Source organism: Penicillium taxi (genome assembly GCF_028828555.1).
Source record: "Penicillium taxi strain IBT 34144 chromosome Unknown utg000002l_segment0_segment0, whole genome shotgun sequence".
Lineage (NCBI taxonomy): Eukaryota > Fungi > Ascomycota > Eurotiomycetes > Eurotiales > Aspergillaceae > Penicillium > Penicillium taxi.
Window position 1 is genome coordinate 1572653 of NW_026643204.1, and position 22000 is coordinate 1594652.

Here is a 22000-nt window from a genome sequence, read left to right on the forward strand (position 1 = left end):
ACTGAGGCGACATCAAGAGCTGTCAATGCGTATACATATGCAACAACTTCGTTCCCAAGGTCTCCATCTTCTCACTTAACTTATTCCCAATGGTACTGCAGGCAACGGCACTGAATCCGCCATAATCCCTATCATTCCCACCATATTTGAATGCCTCATCACAGAAAATCATCTTAGGGCTAGCAGAACTATCCTCGCGCAGCTCTGCATGCATGATGTCGTCAATGAACGCCATTCTGCCCGTTCGAGGTTCTGACTAGTCTTCGAAAATTTGCATCTGGCCGAGTACAGGACTGCCGGAATACACCGGATATCTTTTGGGATTCCCCTTCGTGCACAATAAGTCAGTATGTAAGTACCAGACTTGACTGATTCAATCTGAGAGCTTACTTATGACCAGTTCCCTTTTGCTTGCATCGAAGTATTTCAGAAAGATATGGTCCACTGTCACGGCAGTTGCAGTCAATACGACCTTCGCCATATCTAGGGCATCGTCGATTATGCCTGTGATTTGGGCACTCTGCTCAGTATCGAATCCCAAAATTTGCGTGTTGTAGTGGATTACCTGGGCCGTTCAGTGTCTAAGAGAGTAGTTAAAGCACAGGCCACTAAGGCTCTTGTAGTAGAGCATGGAGCAGCATATCTGGTGGGTTCTTGAACTTCTTGGGCTGAATCCATGAATATCACTTTGAATTTCTTCTATCGCCTCGCTACCATCACTGCAAGCGAGATTCTGAAACTACTAAGCCAACTCAAGATACAAAAATACATGAGGACCGATAAGCGATGATTTATGGGTAAAAAGAAAAGGAATTCGGTGAACTATTTGCTGATACATTTCAGTCGCGAAAGGATTTGTTGCCTTATAAAAATCTCGAGAGCGTGGTTTTAGGCACTATGGAACTAAACTGAATACAGAGTTATATTTATGATGACCTGAATGGACTGCAGATATTGTGTCGAAATTTGAACGCTGCTTTTCAAGGTTGGAGCATACTTACTCTGTTGTATTCCCTGTGTTAACTTCAATCCCTGGCCTTTTAAGGTTTCCTACCGATCTAGGGGCTGGATCCACAGGAAATACTTGCGGGCTTCTTCGAAATCCTTCGTCATAGATTCGATTGGCACGATCACGAAGTGGCTCTGGCGTGACCCATGAGTTTTGGGGATCGCGAAGCCACAGGCGTAGCAAATGACGGCTTGTGTTCAATTAACTTGGAATATTCTTGGATACACCACAAGAGCTAGCTAAGAGCTTACCGATTGTCTGAATCATCTAAATAGCTGTTTCGAGCATGTATCATGCTTAGGTTATTGACAAACTGCATGTCACCTCTCTCTAGCTTCATGGCTACATGGCACTCTTCTGCAAGAAAGTGAAGAGCATCCAGTGCCTCCACTTGGATGGGGCTTAGCATATTCATCTGTGAGTGAGCACCAAATCCAGAGAATGAGCGTCGAGAGAACTGCAAGATCACTCGTTCTGGAGCTGTACCGCAAGCTGGCTGATAGAACAGAAGTGGTCGGTGAGTGATTAGACCGGGCTTTTGTGCGCTAAGACCGATTAAAACGCACGTCAGCATGTCCTTTTCGAGATCGTGGAGTATAAACTTGTTGCACACCTAGGAATCGGCCAGTCCTCCGCCAATACGCGGATCAGATCTGGGCGGGTCTCAGCCAGACGATTATATACGGTCCATGCACTCGCAAGAAGACTTTCACCGCCATTTAAGGGCTCACTTAGCACAAAAAGGGACACTATATCCCCCACATCCGTGTGATATACCACTTCTCCATCTGAATACGCTGCTAGGGAAAAGTTTTGTACGTCACCGGGACGTCGCATGTCGGTTATGTGGGCCAGCATAACGTCTGCAGGCTGCCCCTCAAATTGATGATCTTGCCGACCGCGAATGGCGGCGATATGACACGAGATCCCGACAAAGATGATCATATTCTCTTTACGAGAATATTGCTCTACTGGAACTCCTCTAATAAGTGTGAACCCATAGCCCGAATGCAGATTGTCTGATGCGGATCGGAGGATTGAGTGTAAACACGGCAGAGGAAACGTTGACGGTTCAAGAGTTTCCATTGGTTGATTCAGGTCTGCAGAACACCTGTCAGTCTTGAGTGATTAGGAGCAGTATCGTGGCTGGCTAACTTTTGAAGTGTCTGAGCGCTGCATCTATCTCGACCAGCTGTGGAGCTTGTAGAATTACCAGGTATGGAATCTCAGCACCTGATGGGCGATCCACAGAGATACTTTCTTTTTTCCACGCCATATTTGAGGCCAATCTTTGAGGAAATCCAAGCGGAAGAATCGTATCCACGGGTCCTTTCTGAGAATGGTCAAACATACGAGTTTCGTACTCAATACGATCTGGAAAATAAGGGACTTGTTCGATTGCTTGAGCCATATTGCCACTGGAATGTTGGAATATGAAATTACACTGGACGGGGCAAAGACCTCAGGATATAAAAGGGCTTAGGACATGAGCATTTGAGAGTGAATTTTTATACCTAAGTACTTACATGGGATATTCCGGGATTCCTCTCCCCTTCATCCATGCGAATATTGTGATGCTGACGTATATCAAGGCTTACTTTAATATGCATCTAGTTCTGCACAACAGGTCACACTGTAAATTACTTATCCAGTGAATGTGACCTATCTATGAGGTGGGGAAAGCACTCCAGGGCTATGGGTCGTGGCAAATGTGAGGCCCAAGCTGAAAAGCTACCTAGCTCTGGAGTTGCGATTTTTCAGTCCCTGGCTCTAGATTCTAGAATGGATGAGATATTGCAATGCAGCCGCATCAGCTAGTTGTCACACAAATAACTTGGATTATTACCTCATCCACCTGCCGAGACTAGCTGCAACCATTTAAAGGGAAAGGCAAAGTATTAACAAGGGCTATGGACCTTCCATGAAATACCCATTACATTATTTCTGAGTCCAAAAGTCTTTGAAGATTTCACCAGGACTTCAACATGACCATCCTTTCCAGGCATGATCGAGCCTTATTCGAAACAACGAAGCGTGTTATTGCCGAGATTGTCAACGAAGGGCTAGCTTATGCAACACTAGAGCTCAGTGCGCCTGGAGAGCTACAAATACTTTGTCTACGGAGTATACTCAACCCTCAATATGGAAACTTGGTCAATGTGGCAATCAAAGCCGGCACTATCGTTGAGATGAGAGATGATCGAGTGGTGTCCATCATACGGCCAGACAGCATACAGTCGCCTGTGATTATCGCAGGTACTGGTAAAGGAGAGTTAGACCCAGGAACAATTTTTAAGCTCCTGAGTACTTCATTCGGAGATGTCATCAGTGAGGCAGTACTAGAAGAGATCGTTCAGGAATTGCGCAATTCAGCCGCCAATCAAGGTAAGATAGCACGAATGTCACACTTTCTTTCGTTGTGTTAAAAATACTTAGATAAATGGCTCGAGATTGGCCACGGCCAGCCATTGCTAAGCCTCGAGCATCAGTCTGCTCACTGGGAAAGAACATTGATCTACGGCCATCCCAGCCATCCTGTAGGACTTCTTGAAACCCAACTCACTAGCTGAATTCTGATTTTTGTATTCATAGTACCATAAACTATGCTATGCCCAAGCGCCACTGAGACAAGTCACTCCTGATGATATCCCCCTGATGCTCAAGCCAGCTTTAGCTTTTATTTCTGTGCCCCGAGCCGATCTTCGTATCACAGGTCCCTTTGAACAAGAACTGCAACCACTTATAGAGAGACTTGAGATTCCAAAAACAGACAGTGACCGAGTGATCGTCCCTTGCCTTGCTCAGCAGCTACCATCTATCCTGGAGAAATTCCCAGAGACAGTTGTTCTAACTTTTATCACTGATTGTGCCGATGCCCAGGCCTCAATACGTACTCTCACCATGCGATCAGAGCTGAATTTCAAGTATCACTTGAAGCTCTCATTAGCTTGCCAGATAACTTCCGCACTGCGGACTATCACGCCTTGGTCAACTTCCAGCGGCCCTATTATAACAGAGCTCTTGGAGAAGTTACTTCCAAATGACCTTTGGGTTTTCGGAGAGGTAGCAGCTGTATCAGGCAGTCAAGAAAACTTCAACGACGCGCGCCACCTTTCTTGTATCTTGCGAGATAGTCTGGAGTCCAGAGCTGAGGCAAATGATGAAACTCTCATCATTGCTGCAGGGTTGGCCCAGAAACCTAGCGGAGACAGTCGTACTTATGCAGAGATTCTATACGGTCTAGAAACAATCTCCCAGAAAAAAGAATGGGTTCAGAGGTGAGTATGAAGTATAATCGCCAACTGAATAATAGACATGCTGATTCTCATACCAACAGATACATTACCGTTCTATTTGAGCTTGTGCTTCCCCCGCTGGCTCAGTATGGAATTGGATTGGAGGGCCATGGGCAGAATCTTGTTGCCCGTATTTGCCGTCAGACAGGTCAAATTAAGGGATTTGCCGTGCGCGATTTCGGAGGTGTGAGAATGCATGTTCCGACATTGCGAAATCATGGATTGAAAACCGATTCAGTGCCACCCGGAGCAGCCACCTTAACTGAGAATCTACAGAATGTGTGGAGCAAGGTACATCATTCGCTTCTGCAGAATCACGTCGGACTACTACTTGTGGCATTGGAATTGGATGACCATGGTGGATGGGCAATTACTCATGAGATCCTATCGACGGTTTTAGGGTCTGACGAGGGCTCACCGGGGAAAGCCTTATTTGATTACTTCACTAAGGACACAATGCCCTTCAAGTGCTTTTTGCGAATGAGAATGGAAAGTAAATATCGTGATGTGAGTATTCCGTTGTCATATTTTGGCGTAAACTATGAATGGTGTGACTGACAACCTCTACAGTACATTGAGAGGGAGGTTCCTAATGTACTTCTCAAAGGTTCTCCACGATGGGAGTCTCTCTTGGACACATATAAGCCATCATTCCATGCCACTTAGCAGATTCACGTTGAAAAGATGAAATCAAAGCAATATATAGACTAAGAGAAGCTATATAAGTCTCAGGTTTGGCAGACGCTAGGATTTGGGTAGCCTCTATTTCGGAATCTAAAAATTCACCATTGTGGAAACTTGAGGAATCCATTTCACCTGATACCAGCTCGCCTGCCATAATATTACTATCATTTCCCAAATCATTAACTCGCTCTCGAGGGCCTTGCTCTAGTCCTCTCAGCATCCCTTTGTGTCTGGACCTGTTTCTGCCACATTTTTGAATATCGATTCTTCATCGCCAGAAGCTCATTGTGAGTACCACTCTCAGCAACACAACCCTCATGCAACACAAGAATTGAATCGGCGGTAGTGACAGTCCTCAATCTGTGTGCAATGATCAAGACGGTACGACCCCGTGATAAAGCCCACAATGCATCCTGGATGTGTTCGGTCTCAGTATCTAACGAGGCAGTGGCCTCTTCTAGGAGAACGATAGGCGGATTCTTGAGAATAACCTGTGCAATGGCGATCCGCTGCTTCTCCCCTCCACCTAAGCGCAGACCACGATCGCCGATTTTCGTCTCATACCCATCGAGGAAAGCCATAATTTTATCATGGATGCCGGCTGCACGACAAGCCTCATAGATATCGTGGTCGGTTGCATTTTGGTTAGCATATCTCAAGTTATACATGATAGACCCGTTAAAAAACATAGGAGTCTGTGGAACAACTCCAACATGGCTTCTTAGTGATTTAATCGTGATATCTTCAACGTCCCTACCATCAAGGAGAATTCGCCCGCTGTCTATATCATAGAAACGGAAGAGAAGACGAAATATGGTTGACCTTCCACCACCAGTCTCACCGACTAGGGCAGTTGTTGTGCCCGGCTTGCAATGGAATGTGAGCCCAGTCAGAGCGGGTTTGTGATCGTCATATGCAAATGCGACATTGTCAAATACTATGCTACCCCTGCAATATGGCAAGGGTTTAGCAGAGGGCTTGTCAATAACCGACGGTTGTTCTCGGAAAAGCTCGAGGAGTCTTTCAGAGTTAATCAAAGCGGATTGCATATAGCGGTAGAAGGTCCCAAAGAAGGTGAGGGGAGTCTGGAGCTGAGTCATGTAGGTGAGGAGTATGACAAATTGACTAACAGGGCGCTGGCCTAGAGACACCTGATATGCTGCTATAAAGCACATAACTAGCAGACCCAGCATGAAAATAGTGTTCTGGCAGATGCTCATTAGATTTTGGGCAAACAATGAGTGCGATTCAGCATGTTGGAGATTCGTCACAGCCCCTTGGTAACGACCAATCTCATAATCTTCCGCGTTGAAATATTTGACAGTTTCGTAAGATACGAGGGAGTCATTCCTGAGATTCACCTGTTCAGAAAACTTTTGATCTAGATATAGATCCATAGGGGTATCGAACAACTCACTTGATAGTATCCTCTTGTCTTGACGCATTGACCATCTGCATCCGCGTCTCTGCCCTCCATATCGCAATACGAATTGTGACGTAGACGTAGAAGAATATGAAAATCGCCAAAACGAGAGCATAATAGGCATCAAAAACAATAAGGAAATAACCAATAGCAACACAAAGGTCAATCATCATAGGAATCACTTGGAACGTTACTTGTTCTAAAAAGGTATTGATAGAACTCCCCTTGGTCAGAGCAGATAGAGCTTCACCCATCTTTTTGCCTAGATGAAAATCTAGACTAAGATTATGGATATGCTCGAAGGCCGCAGTAGATAGTTCCATGTACGAGGATTGGCTAACAGAGGTCCACATATTCGACCGTATAGATTCCAGTAGACCCTGACTACCTTGAAGGTAGCGGCAGAGAACGTACAAGCAAATCTGGAGCCAGGGGACTTGGATCTGGCCATTACTGATAGACATTGAATCGGTGACAACCCCTACTTGGTAAGGTACCAGCAGATTGACGATACGCTGCAAGATGAGCAAGACAAAGCAAGCGATCACCACGAGCTGCAGTTGACGAGACTTGGATGGCCACAAGTAAGGTAAGAGCAGTGAGTAGCCGCTCAGATACTCCCACCAGCTAGTGGATGGAGTGGTATTTGGCCCAGCCCACGGTTCCGATGCCTTGGGAGTTAGGAGACCTTCCGTTGAGCCGTAACTGTCGTCTGAGGATAAAATAGAGTTATCGAGCAAGCCGGTCGCCTCTGTTACAAAGGGAGATTGAGAAATCTTTCGAGCGTTCTTTTTAGAGTAGAAGGGCGTGACGAGATATAGTGCCACCATGAGTGAGAGAAATAAGAGTCGTATACAGCCGGTTCCCACTTCCAATAACTCCCAGGTAGTAATGGTCCTACGTAGCGGACCACCAGACAGATCTCCGACGATTGGCTCATGGTGCGGGACAACGTAGACTGATAGTGACAAGAACAAGATGGCCGATTCAAAAATAATTGCAACAGTCCAAGGTAAGACTTGTGCATATGTTGGGGAAGGATTATTATCCAAGAGTGAGAGTAAGACGACGGTATGAGAAAAGAATGAGCCAACGACGTATATCTAGTCCGGAATTTCAGTATTACGTTTTCATCTGAGCTGGAAGACATACCACGACTGCTTGACCACACCACCAATGTTCTGACTTGGCAACCAAGACATGGGTCATATGAATGGCGGCATCGACCACCAAAGTTCCCATGACAAGAATCACAAAGCTGGTGAAGGCTGATTTCCCTCTTGAAGGGACTCTTATCCGCGCCTCGAGAAGATTCCAGGTGTTCATAGTACTCCGTAACCTCTTTGGAAGCGGTTTCCCACCCGGGCCAAATTGCGTCTTCCGGTCATGTTTACTGGCACTCCGAGCGGCGTGAGCGGAGCTTGCAATGAAAGCGATGAAAAATACGAGCAAAAGAAATATTGGTTGACTTATTTGGAGAAATGTAAGAAGTTGATGGGAGCTGGCCATCGTCAACGGTGTCTAGGCCCCAACCTTGGAAGTTTCTCAGCAGAAAATACTTTTCCAAAACCTCTTTTTGAGCTGATGTTAGAATGTGATAGAGAGAAAGCTGGAAACCTTGATCTGCAACGACCCACTGTGGCTGCATTATTGATCTGAATGTACCCAGGTAAGTATCGATTGTCAAAGCCACACACCGAAACTTTGTCATCTGTGCAACCCTAGAGAATTTCCTGGGGTTTCTGTGGCTTTGATTCAAATTGGATGCCTCTAGCCTCGGAAATTACCAGGGGCTTTCCATCCCAGGCAAGATCAGGCGTTCGCTTGACCGCCCTTTCTATGCACCTACCTAGGTAGATAATAATATCTAAATAGTACCTTTAGGTACCTCCATATAATGAAAATTCATTCTAAGGTTGGTGCCAGTAATCTGGTACAATTATTCTCATGGCCTGATACCTTTTCTGGTTTCATCTTAATTTACCTTAGCCTTTATTGATATACAAACAATCTCTGAATATGAAGTGGTTATGCATCCACGGCACAGGTTCTTCTGCCACCATCTTCCAGGACCAACTTGGTAGGCTGCCTAACTATAAAACCCTTCAAATCCAAGCACTAACATTGAATCTGTAGCGGCTGTAACCGCCCACTTGCAGCCATCAGAGCATGCATTTCATTTCATCAACGGCCCTTTCACGTCCAAATCAGCTGCCGGCCTGGATCTCCGCTATCCAGATGGCCCCTACTACACGTGGTGGCAAAAGGCAACTGTGCCCGATATTAAAGCAGCCTGTCAAAACTTCCATCAATATCTGATTCAACATAAAGGTGACACGTACGAGGGGGTGGTATGCTTTTCTAGAGGATGTCTCCTGATCGCCAGTTACATCTGGTTTCACCAGGCAGAGAAGCCTACCGAGGCACTGCCCTTCAAAGCCGTCGTATTCCTTTGCGGCGGTCCAGTCTTATCGGTGCTAGAAGAGCTAGGAATGACCATCTCTGAAGAAACTCACAAGTGGGATAGGCAGACTAAAGTAGCTCTCCGTGAACGAGCATCCAAGGAAGCGATCCTGAAATGGGGAAGGGATAGATGGACCACTGTCGGAGGGAATGGTGACACCGACCTACAGTTAGATCCGTCAGCCCTAATTGACGCCTCAAATGTATTTGGGCTGGATACGGTGCAGATGCCTCAGCAGCTGCGAATTAATATTCCAACGCTCCATGTCTACGGGCGAGTTGACCCTCGGCTGCCGGCCTCACTACAACTAAGTTATTTATGCGAGTCAACAAACCGATTGACATATCAACATGAGGGTGGACATAACATTCCACGAAGCTCCTCGGCAGCCCAAGGTATTGCGCGGTTAATCGATGAATGTGCTCAGATGATAAAGTGAATGCAGAGTAATTACCCAATTAAATTAGCCAATTAGGAATAGTTTGATCAGTAGTTAATCATATATCATGTGATCTATATTAAGCGAGGGTCTGTGCGCAATTGCTTTCCCTTATAAGCCAACCACTTCCCACTTTCCTTCCCCTTCTTTCTTTTCTTCTTTAGCTCTCTTTGCCAATTGGCTTAGATCAAGTGTAGTATCTGTTCTTTTCAGTTTAATCTCTGAAAGTTTTCCAATGGAAAACACATTGATTATCCTTATTTTTGATAACAGCGACCAGCCTCTGTGCTTGCGCATGCTGGACGCACTGTGTCACTGGGCTTACACTACCCCCGGTCGATGCGAACATCTTTTTTCATCAACTGCTTCGGCTTGTCCGATCGCTTGGAGAAGAAATGTATTAGCGGTATCCATCGTCTTTCAGCGCACCTGATTTGGTATATTCGTGATTGCAATCCTAAGTAACGTGCTTGATAATTAGTCATGGGCCTTCTCCGTACAGAACTACACTGCAGTGCTGATTTGATTCGAAGGACACCTACTATCATTGAAACCCATATTCATCAACACCACAATAATGCCGATCATCAAGAACTTTACGCTCCCAAGCTCAGCTAAGAAGTTGATTCTGCCTAACGGACCAGAATCGAAACTGTTCGTCGCCTTCATTGCCTCGCCCGACCCTATTACAAAGCAGCCTTGGTGTCCGGACGTCCGCGCTGTTTTGCCATATCTCAGCAAGGCATTTGCCGGAGGTGATACGCCAACTGTAGCACTTGTCGAGGTTGGACAGAAGCCTGAGTAAGTGCATATAAACACCAAAATTTGGTGTAATACGTCCTCTAGTGCTGTAACGATCACCTGGACATGCGCTGATATGTATTCGTTAGGTGGAAAGACCCGCAGAACGACTACCGAACAATCTGGGGCATCAAGGGCATTCCCTCGCTAGTACGCTACCAGCAAGTTGACGGAGAGGTCACTGAGACGGGAAGAATCCTGGATGATGAAATTCTGAAGCCAGGAGGTTCAGAAAAACTATATGCTTTTATTTCCTAGGTTGCATCAAAATCATTCATGCCCATGTGCAGGTGCTACGCTGTTAGGTACTGAGAACTCTTTTTTTAGGGATTTTAGGTAGATTTCAAAGAACTTCAGTTTTTATTGTACAATCATAGAAATAATGCATCTTAAAATGGGTATCAAGGGCACAACCTTCTTTGATAAAGCCAGGTTTGTGTGTTATCAGAAGAAAATCAGGATGAATCATAGGCCATGACATTTATCGCCGCCGTTAGATGATGGAAGAAATGCATCGCCCTTATAAGTAACAATTGTAGAGAGAGGTCAATAATATTTTCTCATTTCCAACCTCACTCGAAGATGTTCAAAGGGATTGGTGGTGTCAGTTGGCGAGGAGAAAAATACTGCTGATTTCCCCATGGATTTCGAAGAACCTTTGCCGGGGTCCAAGCTACGTAAATAACCCACAAATGTAGATACTTGTTTTCGGAAAGAAGAATACAAGTGCAGGACAGTACCTTCACTTTCATGACGCAAACCGCTCATGCCATCAGCTTGAGACAGTGGGCTGAACGCGAGTATGGTGCTGAAAATATTCTTTAGTAACTGAGCCGCAGGTGCATGCCGTTTGCTGAGGAACAAGGCAAATAGCATTTGATCAAGCATATCTTCGTGATAGTCATGTAGGCGAGAGACTGAGTGAGCTGTTTCAATGGTACCATCGATGTCGCCGCGATCCAGACATTGTTCAATATTGGCGAGAGTGTCTTGAAAACGAGACCAGGTAGATCCAATACCAACTTGGAAACAGTAGTCACTGAATGCAAGAATAAAGTGCTGAGCATCAACCCGGAATCTTTGGAATACGTTCCTTGTGTCTCCTGAAAGAGAGCCTCGGGAAGTAGAATCACGAACAAGTCCTTTGACAACAGACACCATTCGGAGGAGGCGGAGCAGGTGTTTAAAAAGGAGATCATATTTTTCGAGTGACTGCGTCGTTATCAAAACATTGATAGCCTCGGGTGGTTTGTACTGTAGACGAAGGAAGTCGAGTGCTTCGATGGCACTGGGGTCCTTGCAAAGAAGGACCTCTTCTTCTGTGAGCTCACGAATAGAGAAGCTTAGGTCGCCAGGAAGTTCGGTATCTCTTTGTGTTTGAGTAGTGTCCGATTTATTTTGACCTTCCTCGGAGAAATAACAGTCTCCAAGAAGTCCCATAAGAACGAGTCGCAGTTCCGAGCTGGCCGGTGGCCAGTTATCCCGGTTTCCTAAACGTAGACCGGTGTGCACACCACTGCGCATTACTCCGGATTTGCGCTCTCCACTCTCCATTTCAGGGTCAAACAGAGAATGAGACAGATTCGAAGCGAATGACCCATCCCCGAGCAATTGGAACCGCCATTGTAGACTAAGGTGATCCCGGAGCTTCTTTTCTTTGAACAAATGATGGAGACATGAGAAGTCAATCAGCTGCGCCTGCGATGAAATGACAGGAGCGATTGATAGGTAGAGAGCAGACACCATTTCTGGGCCAAGAGTAATCTCCCTGTCATCAGACCAGTAATCCAGATTCCTGGCGCGCTGGAGCATCTCTCCGACATTTTCACTTGCAAGGGCCTTTTGATCCATTGCAGACCCCGACACAATGTTCTCATCGTTAATATCAAAAAGTTCAAAAGTTTGTTTTACGATGTCATGATTTTGTAATTTTTGATGATCCAAATAATTCTCTGATTCCGTCATAGGCTTGGTTGGTTCCTTTTTGAGATACTTCAATATCTCTACGCGGAGTTTTCCTTCATACTCAAAAGCTTTTTGTTGAATTCGATCGACACCAGCCCATGTAGTTGCACAAACTAGGCGTAGGGCACCTGTTCGGGAAATAACGTCATGCCTAGCAATCGGATGATTGGGATGTGACTTCTTGAGAAGTCGCAAACTTCGACCACTCTCAAAGATAATCTGTGCCTGGTCGACTGGAATGAATGATGGCATATGATCTTCATCGTAGGTGTACTGGACTCTTGAAGGCCCAATTTTGAGCCTGCTTCGATTAGCAAATTGTTTCATCCGTACAAATGTTCGGTCGCTTGAAATCAATTCATTGAGGGCTGATTCTTCAGAACGAAGTCCGATCCAACCCTCAACAAATCCAAACCAGGGGCTAGTTACTCGAGCCACTATCTCTTGAACGAGATTCTCCATCCAGTCATATTTTTGAGCCAAAAATGTAGCTCTTTCCATGACAGTTGATATGACTTGAGCATCTGAGTTTGCCTTCTCAGCTGCTGCTGCAATGTCCACCAGCGCCCCGACCAAATCTCCACAGCGAGTGAAGAGGATCGTGGTCTGCAAGAGCGACACAATTTGACTGGAATGAGCTGAAATTTGATGTTCGAGGTTGTATATAATCACGGCAATAGCGCCTCGTAGGGAGAATACGGATGACAGGTCCTGAGTTTTCGTCGGAGAATTTTGCGTCAAAGTCCTCATTCGCTGCATATTCGTGCCGCACTGTAGGGCATTCATGATGATACTGTTGAGAATCAATTGGCTCACGCCAGAGACCCGGATATCTTGCAAGTGTTGCTCGAATGCCATTGTCTGTTGGTTATAACGGAAGAACGGTGAGCTCCATCCGAGGCCGAGGCGTAACAGGCATCGAATAAAGACATTTTCTTGAACTAAGCGACCTGTAATATTGCGTCCATGAGATTCGGACTTGTGTACCAGTGCGGCATCAAATCCCTTGGCTCCAGATTCGCTGAAGTATGCCGATACTGGCTCCTGGAAGGTCGGTTCCAGGAATTTCTCCCATGATTTCAATGGAATAATAGCAGCGGTATCATCCTGTAAAATATTCAACGCCCATATATCATTTTCCTCCACTGGATCTTGCGAGCAAACTTCGGGAGCGTCAGATTCGGAATCTATGGACGGGTCGACGACAGAGTCGATGGAGTCAGGAGAGCCAAGATCACTTGAGAAGAGGTTCAGTTTCCATATTGGGTCGGTCGAGGCATTTTTCTCTGGGAGACCTTGAAAGCAATCCTTTGGAATTGCTGCGAATTAATCCATCATTAGCATTTAGCTTTATCGCGCGGGAATGGGTGTTGTACCTGAGAGATCAGAGTTCCATGGAAGAGCTTCCAGTGGCTGTAGAGCTTCTATGCTAAACCTCGAAAGTCTCCAGAGACTCTGACTGGAGAAAGGATCGGGTTCATGGTCTTCTTGATACATCGCGAGTCCATAGCTGGTGAGAGACGTGTTGTGTTATCGGACGCGTTAGTAGTTGTTGGTGGCCTTGTTGCCTCAGGCAATCTATTTATATCGTAGTAGTTAATTCATCTTCTCTGACGTTACATCTTGAAACCAAAACAAGATGAATATGTTCATTTCAATCATAAGTGGCAATGTTAGATCTAAGTGATTAGATCTTGAGTTTTAGAAATTTCAGCAAATATTCGGTCACAGTCGTACCTTAGATCTGGGGGTGACGGGAGCGAGGCTGACTAGGGACTGATAAAACTTGTATGACAGTTCTGATCCTATCGAGAGCCGGTCCTAAGCCTATCCATAGTGGTTGGGAACATTGTTGCCCTTCACCACTAGACTACATTGTCGTGGGAATATATGTGTGGCCAATTTTTGTGTTCATATAGATACATATCACGTGATTAGTAGACCCACTTACCTTTGGCTTATCGTGCACCATCCAATCGATAACAGAACCTCTTAACTAGAGCTCAATATTGTTTCCCCAAATCACCCCCTCAATTTCTTAAAATCCAGCGATTTACAGCTTCTAAGGCTCATAAAATCATCACAATGCCCTCTCGCAAGAAAGCCAAACTTGCTCACTCCGCAGGCCCTGAGACGGACGCGACGCATTCTAGCGCAGACACGCCCTCAACCGCAGAATACGACTCCCTTACCGACCCGTGGACAGATGAGCAAGAGACCGCGCTATTAAAGGCAATTATTAAATGGAAGCCAGTTGGTATGTTGCAGCTTCTAAACGAGTCAATGTCATGAGATCGTATCGTAAGGCTAATATGATTTAAGGCTTGCACAAATCTTTTCGCATGCTCGCAATCTCGGATTATTTGAAGAGCCAAGGATATGCTCCTTCTACTGCAGAGCATATGCGAGTTCCTGGAATATGGAAAAAATTGGGCACGCTCTACAACCTCGAAGCTCTCGATGAACGGGTAGATCCACCAGCGACCTTCTCCTTCCTCTGGCTAATCAATACTTATCTTTTCAGGAAAATGCGGTTATCACAGGAGAAAATGACGAAGATGATGAGGCCGAAGGTGACGAAGAAAAAGCAGAAAACGACGAAGAGAATGAACGATATTGCCCTTTTGAGCTTCCGTACGAGGAATATGGGGATATGATGTTTGAGAGGCGGCTTGCCATGGAGGGATCCTCATCGCCCGAGACTAGCCGCATGGCCGACTCTCGACGAGGGAGTACTGTAGCTGATACAGATGGTATGCTCCTTCTATAACTTCAATTTTCCGACTCAATAAGGCAGAAAAAGAAACTAATCGCCTTGAAAAAAGCAGAACCTCGATCCTCACCGGCTCCGTCACGAGATCGCAAGTCTAGCCGTGGAACGCGCACGGCTACTCGAGAAACGCGCTCGACAAAGATGCAAGTGGAAATAGGTGCCGAAGACCAGGACAAAGCCTCTGATGATGAAGGCGGCTCCGACGAAGAAGACGATGAAAACGAGGAAGGCGAAGGGGATGGCGACGAGGAAACCGATGGGAAGGACAGTGAAGCTGAGGAAGAAGCTGAAGATGAAAAAGGATCGCGAAGTACCCGGGCTAAAACTTCTCGGTCCAAGCCCAAGGATAAGAAGGCCTCAGCCAGCACTGGCACTCGCCGAAAGGGTCGTCGCCGTTGATTGGTAGCCGAGTTTGATGATTACCCTTTCCTTTCTTGCTTTGATACCTAGGGACGGCTCTTTGCATAGGCGTTATCTTGATATTTGCTGTATGACTAGGACAATACGCCGTATGTTTTTCTATTTGCATTTAACCCAGTGAGAAATTGATATGTGAGAGAAAATTATTCTTTAGCTACACAAGTCGGTATAATTCGATCGCTGTAAGAAGTCTAATGTCGTTCGAGAATACGGGAAATAGAATAAAGGGGGTCATAGTACAGGGAATCCGAGGCGCTGTTTAGATTACAGGCGCTTGATGATGGCACCGGCGTACTCGTGGGTCTTAGAGCTACCGCCAAGGTCACCAGTGAGGGTCTAAAAGACAGATATCAGTATAATTCTAGCCAGATTCAGAGGTAAAAAAAAGTAGACTCACCTTGCCCTCAGCGAGCGTGTCGAAGATAGCCTTCTGGATGCGGTTAGCGTGGTCGTGGAGACCCATGTGCTGCAGCATCATAATAGAGCTCAGGAGCAGAGCAGTAGGGTTGGCAAGACCCTTGCCAGCGATATCGGGAGCGGAACCGTGAACGGCCTCGAAGATGGAGCACTCATCACCAATGTTACCGGAGGGGGTCAGACCAAGACCACCGATGAGACCGGCACACATGTCTGAAAGAATGTCACCGTACAAGTTGGGCATAACCAGAACCTTGTCGTTGTAGGGAGTGGGGTCGGTGACGATCTTCAGGCAAGAGTTGTCCAGCAGCTCAGCATCGAACTCGACATCGGGGAAGTCCTTGGAGATATCACGGGCAGTGTTGAGGAAGAGACCATCAGACATCTTCATGATGGTAGCCTTGTGCACGACGCGGACCTTCTTCTTGTTAATCGACTCAGCGTACTGGAAAGCGAAGCGGAGAACACGCTCAGAGGCCTCTTTGGTGATGAGCTTGATGCTCTGAACGACACCGTCAACAACAACGTGCTCAATACCGGAGTATTCGCCCTCGGTGTTCTCACGGATCAGAACAGTGTCGACACCATCGTAGGGGGTCTTGTAGCCGGCAATGGAGCGGCAAGGGCGGACGTTGGCGAACAAGTTGAAAGTACGGCGCAAAGTCAAGTTCAGGGAAACGTGACCCTTACCAACGGGGGTCTAAAAGACGGTAAAATGATTAGTTTATTTGGATTACTGCGGCGAAAAAACAAGGGCGGTCGAACTTACGGCAAGGGGGCCCTTAAGAGCAACATAGTTTCTCTTGACGCTGGCGATGGCATCGTCGGGAATAGCAGTCTTGCCGTCCTTGAGGATGGGACCGACATCAACGGATTCCCACTTGATAGGAGCCTGCAAATATCTTAGTACTTCTTTCATACAGCGGAGTTGTCTTTGCGACGAGTCGATACCTTAGCAGCCGCGAAGATATCCTTAACAGACTGGGCGATCTCAGGGCCAATGCCGTCACCCTCGATCAGTGTAACAGTGTAGTTGCCCTATTGACGAAGCCGAAATCGTTAGTGTCAAAGTCTTCCGTGAATTGTTTTCCGTGGCGGCTGAATCGCTCGAGGCCTTTGCAGCTGGCGCCAGGATTGGAAAAGAACGAGATTCGTTGTAGTGTCACGTACATCGGGGCCTTTCTGACCCTTGAATGCGGCAACAGCACTCTTGCTAGCGTAACTGCGCAGCTATAAAGAAGAATGAACATGTCAGCCTACTGAACTTCATTAATGACAGGCACGAGGCGGATTCATACCTGCGACACGGGAGTCACAAATTGGGTAGTCCGCAGGGACAGACGGAGAGTAGAGAGGTTTCTGGCAGCGAGCATCGTGAAGAGATCCCGACTATCGGCTTTGTAGAAGGATTGGATGGTGGGGAGAAGAAGTTGGAAGGAGATGGCGGGAGGAAAGAATCGACTTTCTCGGCGCCGCCCCGATCCGACCGGGAGACCACATTGGTGGTTTGAATGTGCCCCCGGCTATCCGAATCCACTCTTGTTCTGCTATCAATCTATTGGTGTTGAACCCCCTTCGATGGAGCTACGAAGCTACAATCGATCTCAAGCTCCTATTTTAATATATTGTTACTGCAGGAGACCCTTGATTATCTGGACCCATATAACATCCGACGCGGCATAGCTGGCACCATATTCAACATGGACGTCGCCAGCCACTACAACCTCCCTTCCGAGTTCCCAGAGGAATGGCCGGTAGCACTGGATGAAGCCGATCAATCTGACGGAGAACCCCTCGAACAAACCAAATCCCGACCCCGTAAGTCCCGTTACTTCGCTCTCGAGCGCACTCCTAGCAATTGGCGGAATAACTTCGGTCCCCGAGGCCAGGATGGCAGGGACACTACCGCACAGAGTGATGAGCCGGACCCATTGGGAACAAGTGATAGCGTTTTGCGCCTTCTCAAAGAAAGGGGAATAAATGTGAAGGATGAAGGTGGTAAACATTCGCAGTTCCTTCTTTCGTCGACGTCCTTCTCCCCCGCACTCTTCCTGTCCCAAGCCCATAACACCGACTCGATCGAATCGCTCATGAATGGTCTCAATCATCTATCACAATCAATTGACCAAAAGTCAGCGTCGCTGAAGGTGCTAGTTGAGGCGAACTTTGAGCGCTTCGTCCGCGCAAAGGCAACTATTGACAGTGTCTACACCGAAATGAGAGACCAAGGTGTTGCAACGGAACAAGCCTTCGCGCCTCGTAGGTCGGGGCATTTTCGCAACTATTCAGGTCAGCAACAGTATGCTGCTGTTTCTCCTGCTCCTGTGGGAGTTAGTAAAAATGCGTTGACAAAGGAGAGCGAGTATGGCATGAAAGGTATTCGAGGTCCCTTACTGGAAGCTTCCGTCAAGGCGGAGGAGGTTTGGGGCCCTGCTCTCGGAGGTCGTGATCGAGAGCTCCTGCTCAAATCGGTTGTGGATAGTATGGAGAAGCATCGCGATGTATATGAGATTGGAAGCTCCCTGTCCAAGTCCATCCATCAACGTGACTATGATTCCGTCTTTGAGCAATACACCAAGGCAAGAACCCTTGCAAATCGTGCGAAGAATATGGTGGAACAGACCTCCAGTACAGGCCGACAATTAATTGATAGTGACGTCCATATGATTCTAGCCATGGGAAGAATGTGGATGGATGTGGACCACCAGATTCAAAACTTCAAGCGTGATCTATGGAAACGACTCAGTGATGCACCAACTTTATCAACAACTAATACAGCTTCTGGGCCCGTGGAAGAACATATGGAGCTTATTGGGGCACTGCTAGAACTGGGTGTCGACAAGAACCCCATATGGGCGTGGCTTGATAGTCGCCATCAGCTCTTAAAAACCAAGATCACGGCATTTTGCGATCGCTGCAAAGTTGAAATCGAGATTCTGAGACGGCGACTTGCTAGTGGCGAGAGTCCTACAGCCCATGCTACGGCTTCCTACCTTCGTCTGGCACCCCGTGACGGAACAGCGAATGTATCTGAGAGATTGGATTCAGATCAAGTTATTGAACTATGGGACTGTATGCAGGCATTCCTTACTCGACTTCTTTCTTCCCAGAGCGGTCTTCTGGGAGAAGTACTGGACTTCTGGGAAGTTACACAATCATTCATTAATGGCAGTCGACAGCGGCTTCTTCCTGTCGGCTTTGAAGGCGAAAGCCGTAGACACCACCAGCTCTCTCGTGAGAATGTTGGCGCTCTTGAAAGAGGTGTCGTTGAACTAGTCAATCTCATTCGTGAAAATGTTCTATCTCTCTTCAACGAGCCCCCGACAGATGATATTTCGCTCCTTTCCTCTCCCATTCCGTTGACTCCCACAAGTCCGGAATCGCGAGGCATCACCCCGACTGAATCTCGCTTCAAACTGGACCCAAAAAACATCCCATTATTAGCCCCCAAGCGGGGAGAGCATTGGGAGGAGTTTGCTTTCTGGCCTCCTTTCTCCAATTCTCTTAGTGGCGTTCACTACCTCAGCAAATTCTTGGTTATTATTGGTACAGCGGCCAGTGAGATGGCTGCTTTAGACCCTGTCAGCACTACGGGGACAACTTACGACCTTCTGAAGTCTCTTGTAAGCATCGCCCGTGAGCGATCAGCCCGTGTGGTGTGCACAGCATGGAGTAAGGATGCCGAGTTTTGTAAGATGCTGGAGAACTGGACGCGTGATTCAGAAAAGCGAGATCTGACTAAGATGCCGGGCCTGTTCGTGGCTTTTGAGGGTGCAATCCTCAGCGGTATGCAGAAGATTTTGTATATCTCGGAGGCTATAGCCAAGCCTGGGTTCCTGGATGTTGTCACCAGCCCACCTTCAAAACTCCTACAGATGGTTCGCACTCAGTTCGTTTCTAGTATCTACAAAGCGCTTAGTGGACTGGTCGAAAATGCGGAGCGCCTTGCAACAACGGAGCATGAGAACGAGTGGGTGATTTCTCAGCCAGCCTTGACTGGCCAAGCAATCGATGCGGCTATGTCGGTGCTCGCAGTAGATTCGGTGGATTCACAGAATAGAGTAAGTCATATTACCATAAGATCACATAATTATGTACTGATTGTTTGTCCCAGAATGTACGGATCCTCCTTACACTCTCTAATTTGAAGGCTCTTCAAGCCGAATATGTACCGCAGTTGATTGCAAACTTCGAGAATTCATTCTCGGTCAAATTAACAGAAGAGAGCAAGACGGTCCGAGACGTACTCAAACAGATCGAAGACCGATTATTCCAGTCATATACCAAGTCGACTATCGCAACATTAAACGAAACAATCGCTACTGGCATCGGAGCTGCGGACTGGGTGCCTTTGACTGAGAGACCAGATCAGGTTCGCCCCTACGTATACAGTACCATGTTGACCCTTGTGCTGGTTCACACGGAGATCACCACCACCGTACCCTCCAGCGCGCTAGTTAGTGCCAGTAAGACATCGCCAAATACCCCATCATCGCTACTGGCCACTATTCTGTCGTACCTCCTGGTGCAAGTTTCTCACTCCCTGCTAAATGCATTCCGATCTCGTCCCACTTTCACGCTTGCAGCTCTGATGCAAGCCACCTTGGATACCGAATTCATTGCACAGACGTTGGCTCAATTCTCGAGTGAGGAAGCATCTCATACTCAAAGCCAAATCTACGTGGATCTAGACCGCCGCACTACCAATGAAGCCCGTACCAAACTACAGGCTGAGTTAGGTGAGATGCGAGGTGTGCTTAAACGATTGAGAGAGCGTACCAAGGGCGAGTTTTCCTGCTTCAAGAAGCCTCGAAGTGGAACAGGATCTAAGTCTGCTATCGTCACATAGTGTAGATATATTGAATTAGCAATATTATTATCAAATAAAGAAAGCTAATCAAATCTTTCATAACCTTTTTGGCACTCACTAGAGCCAGGTACAAGTGGGTATCATGCTGCTGTAGCCCTTCATTTTTTTACTCCCAAGCATATATATTTTCAATTCTGACCAACCATCCTCTGGATTCGACTGAGCAATGCATTGCTCTCTCTGCCCAATCTTCTCTTGCCAAACTGATCTGGCCGCTTAGCCCGGTTCATCGCCTCTCGCTCCTTCTCTTTGGCCAAACGATCCCTCTCGCGTGCTTCGGCGGCCTTTTTTCGCTGCTCTGCTATCTCGATTTCCTTGGTGAAAGCAGATTTCTTCGGTTTGCGCTCCCTCCTTTTGCCGTCATTCTGTGGGCGTTGTGGGCGCTGCACCAGTCGTGGAGCAGGATCTGGCTCCGGTTCATTCAACATGGCCACACGGTCCGGGTGAAGTTCCAAACTTGTCTCTGCTTCATTCTGATCTTTGGTCTTTCCATTTTCTTCATCGGCGTTGTCATAGACAGACTTGGTAGGCGCATTCGCCAGTTCCTGGGCTTTGATCTTGGCGTAGGCCTTCTTGACTTTGGCTTTTTGAATCAGGTCGGACTTGATTTTTTGGGCTGCGATTGATCCGGGTTAGATCACGGATGTTGATAAGGATGATTGTGAGCTATATTCTTACTTTTGCGCCGGTATGTGCCATCTGGGAGGTTGGCAGGGCCTACGCTAAAGCCCTTGCGCTTTTTGACCGGTGACTCGGTCCGAGATGCAGAAGTATTGATAGCATCTTGGGGGCGTTTTGGTGCCATGATTATTTGAAGGAGAATTTGTCTTATCTCTGGATGGTGTTTTGTGAGGGGGAGTGGTAGCGAAGTTGGAGAAGAAAAAAAAAGCGGATCGACACGCTAAGTCCGAGCACCGAAATCGTAGGTCTAGAACGAGCTTACAGTCTATACTAAAAAGAAGCAACTCCCCTTGCTACTAGTGGACAACATATAGAATTAACATTTTTCTTATATTTTCATTGATTCTAATTCTATGGGTTGCATTCCAAGGTTATCAATCTATGAGAATCTCTAATATCCCACTTCCTAAAGGTAAAATGATGAATCATCTGGACCCACGAGATAACATGATCGCTCACCTCTTTTCACTCTTCTCACTCTTCTTTCTCTTCTTTCTCTTCCACCCAGACTCCTATTCAGACTTTTACTTAAAAATCAGTCACTACTCCTCTTTCGTCTTCTAATCACCTTATAGTTTCATCCAAAACCAACTTCCCTTCCAATCATTTTTCACCTTTTGCGCTATTCTCGCCCAACGCACACGCATCCTAACCTCCGCAGCCCTGACGGGTCTATTTTCGAAAGCTAGCCCCATTGGCAGCCCAATGCAATGTTTGGGCTAGCGTTTCAGAGCTCATAGCATTTGATTTTACCCGAA

The 22000-nt window shown here is 46.8% G+C and overlaps 12 protein-coding genes across 12 annotated transcripts; 5 read left to right on the forward strand and 7 right to left on the reverse strand.

Moving 5' to 3' along the window:
* Positions 1-22: 22 nt before the first annotated feature.
* Positions 23-235, reverse strand: N7495_002512 (Neutral protease 2; the record flags this gene model as incomplete). The annotated part of the gene is made up of 1 exon (XM_057205181.1): positions 23-235. One exon carries the CDS (start codon positions 233-235, stop codon positions 23-25), a length of 213 nt encoding a protein of 70 aa, XP_057065788.1.
* Positions 236-1003: 768 nt separating this feature from the next.
* On the reverse strand, positions 1004-2571 carry N7495_002513 (TauD/TfdA family dioxygenase; the record flags this gene model as incomplete). The annotated part of the gene is made up of 5 exons (XM_057205182.1): positions 1004-1199; positions 1261-1554; positions 1623-2109; positions 2165-2453; positions 2536-2571. Coding segments are annotated over 5 exons (1302 nt in total), but the record flags the coding sequence as incomplete, so codon positions are not given.
* Positions 2572-2994: 423 nt separating this feature from the next.
* N7495_002514 (uncharacterized protein) lies at positions 2995-4971 on the forward strand (the record flags this gene model as incomplete). The annotated part of the gene is made up of 5 exons (XM_057205183.1): positions 2995-3394; positions 3446-3546; positions 3602-4287; positions 4347-4812; positions 4876-4971. 5 exons carry the CDS (start codon positions 2995-2997, stop codon positions 4969-4971), a joined length of 1749 nt encoding a protein of 582 aa, XP_057065790.1.
* A 197-nt stretch (positions 4972-5168) lies between these two features.
* N7495_002515 (heavy metal tolerance protein precursor) lies at positions 5169-7921 on the reverse strand (the record flags this gene model as incomplete). Its single annotated transcript, XM_057205184.1, has 3 exons — positions 5169-6339; positions 6407-7515; positions 7565-7921. The coding sequence occupies 3 exons, from the start codon at positions 7919-7921 to the stop codon at positions 5169-5171; spliced, it is 2637 nt and encodes an 878-aa protein (XP_057065791.1).
* A 510-nt stretch (positions 7922-8431) lies between these two features.
* Positions 8432-9315, forward strand: N7495_002516 (uncharacterized protein; the record flags this gene model as incomplete). The annotated part of the gene is made up of 2 exons (XM_057205185.1): positions 8432-8492; positions 8549-9315. The coding sequence occupies 2 exons, from the start codon at positions 8432-8434 to the stop codon at positions 9313-9315; spliced, it is 828 nt and encodes a 275-aa protein (XP_057065792.1).
* A 111-nt stretch (positions 9316-9426) lies between these two features.
* On the reverse strand, positions 9427-9729 carry N7495_002517 (uncharacterized protein; the record flags this gene model as incomplete). The annotated part of the gene is given in 2 exon segments (XM_057205186.1): positions 9427-9622; positions 9641-9729. The coding sequence occupies 2 exon segments, from the start codon at positions 9727-9729 to the stop codon at positions 9427-9429; spliced, it is 285 nt and encodes a 94-aa protein (XP_057065793.1).
* Positions 9730-9892: 163 nt separating this feature from the next.
* N7495_002518 (uncharacterized protein) lies at positions 9893-10374 on the forward strand (the record flags this gene model as incomplete). The annotated part of the gene is made up of 2 exons (XM_057205187.1): positions 9893-10116; positions 10206-10374. The coding sequence occupies 2 exons, from the start codon at positions 9893-9895 to the stop codon at positions 10372-10374; spliced, it is 393 nt and encodes a 130-aa protein (XP_057065794.1).
* Positions 10375-10662: 288 nt separating this feature from the next.
* On the reverse strand, positions 10663-13578 carry N7495_002519 (tubulin gamma complex associated family protein; the record flags this gene model as incomplete). The annotated part of the gene is made up of 2 exons (XM_057205188.1): positions 10663-13400; positions 13458-13578. 2 exons carry the CDS (start codon positions 13576-13578, stop codon positions 10663-10665), a joined length of 2859 nt encoding a protein of 952 aa, XP_057065795.1.
* Positions 13579-14166: 588 nt separating this feature from the next.
* On the forward strand, positions 14167-15253 carry N7495_002520 (EAF7 family protein; the record flags this gene model as incomplete). The annotated part of the gene is made up of 4 exons (XM_057205189.1): positions 14167-14338; positions 14404-14549; positions 14606-14834; positions 14907-15253. 4 exons carry the CDS (start codon positions 14167-14169, stop codon positions 15251-15253), a joined length of 894 nt encoding a protein of 297 aa, XP_057065796.1.
* A 285-nt stretch (positions 15254-15538) lies between these two features.
* Positions 15539-17064, reverse strand: N7495_002521 (isocitrate dehydrogenase (NAD(+)) IDH2; the record flags this gene model as incomplete). The annotated part of the gene is made up of 6 exons (XM_057205190.1): positions 15539-15610; positions 15672-16391; positions 16461-16583; positions 16643-16729; positions 16862-16921; positions 16990-17064. The coding sequence occupies 6 exons, from the start codon at positions 17062-17064 to the stop codon at positions 15539-15541; spliced, it is 1137 nt and encodes a 378-aa protein (XP_057065797.1).
* Positions 17065-17391: 327 nt separating this feature from the next.
* Positions 17392-20540, forward strand: N7495_002522 (exocyst subunit SEC5; the record flags this gene model as incomplete). Its single annotated transcript, XM_057205191.1, has 2 exons — positions 17392-19752; positions 19806-20540. The coding sequence occupies 2 exons, from the start codon at positions 17392-17394 to the stop codon at positions 20538-20540; spliced, it is 3096 nt and encodes a 1031-aa protein (XP_057065798.1).
* Positions 20541-20689: 149 nt separating this feature from the next.
* On the reverse strand, positions 20690-21366 carry N7495_002523 (uncharacterized protein; the record flags this gene model as incomplete). Its single annotated transcript, XM_057205192.1, has 2 exons — positions 20690-21177; positions 21240-21366. The coding sequence occupies 2 exons, from the start codon at positions 21364-21366 to the stop codon at positions 20690-20692; spliced, it is 615 nt and encodes a 204-aa protein (XP_057065799.1).
* Between the last annotated feature and the right edge of the window lie 634 nt (positions 21367-22000).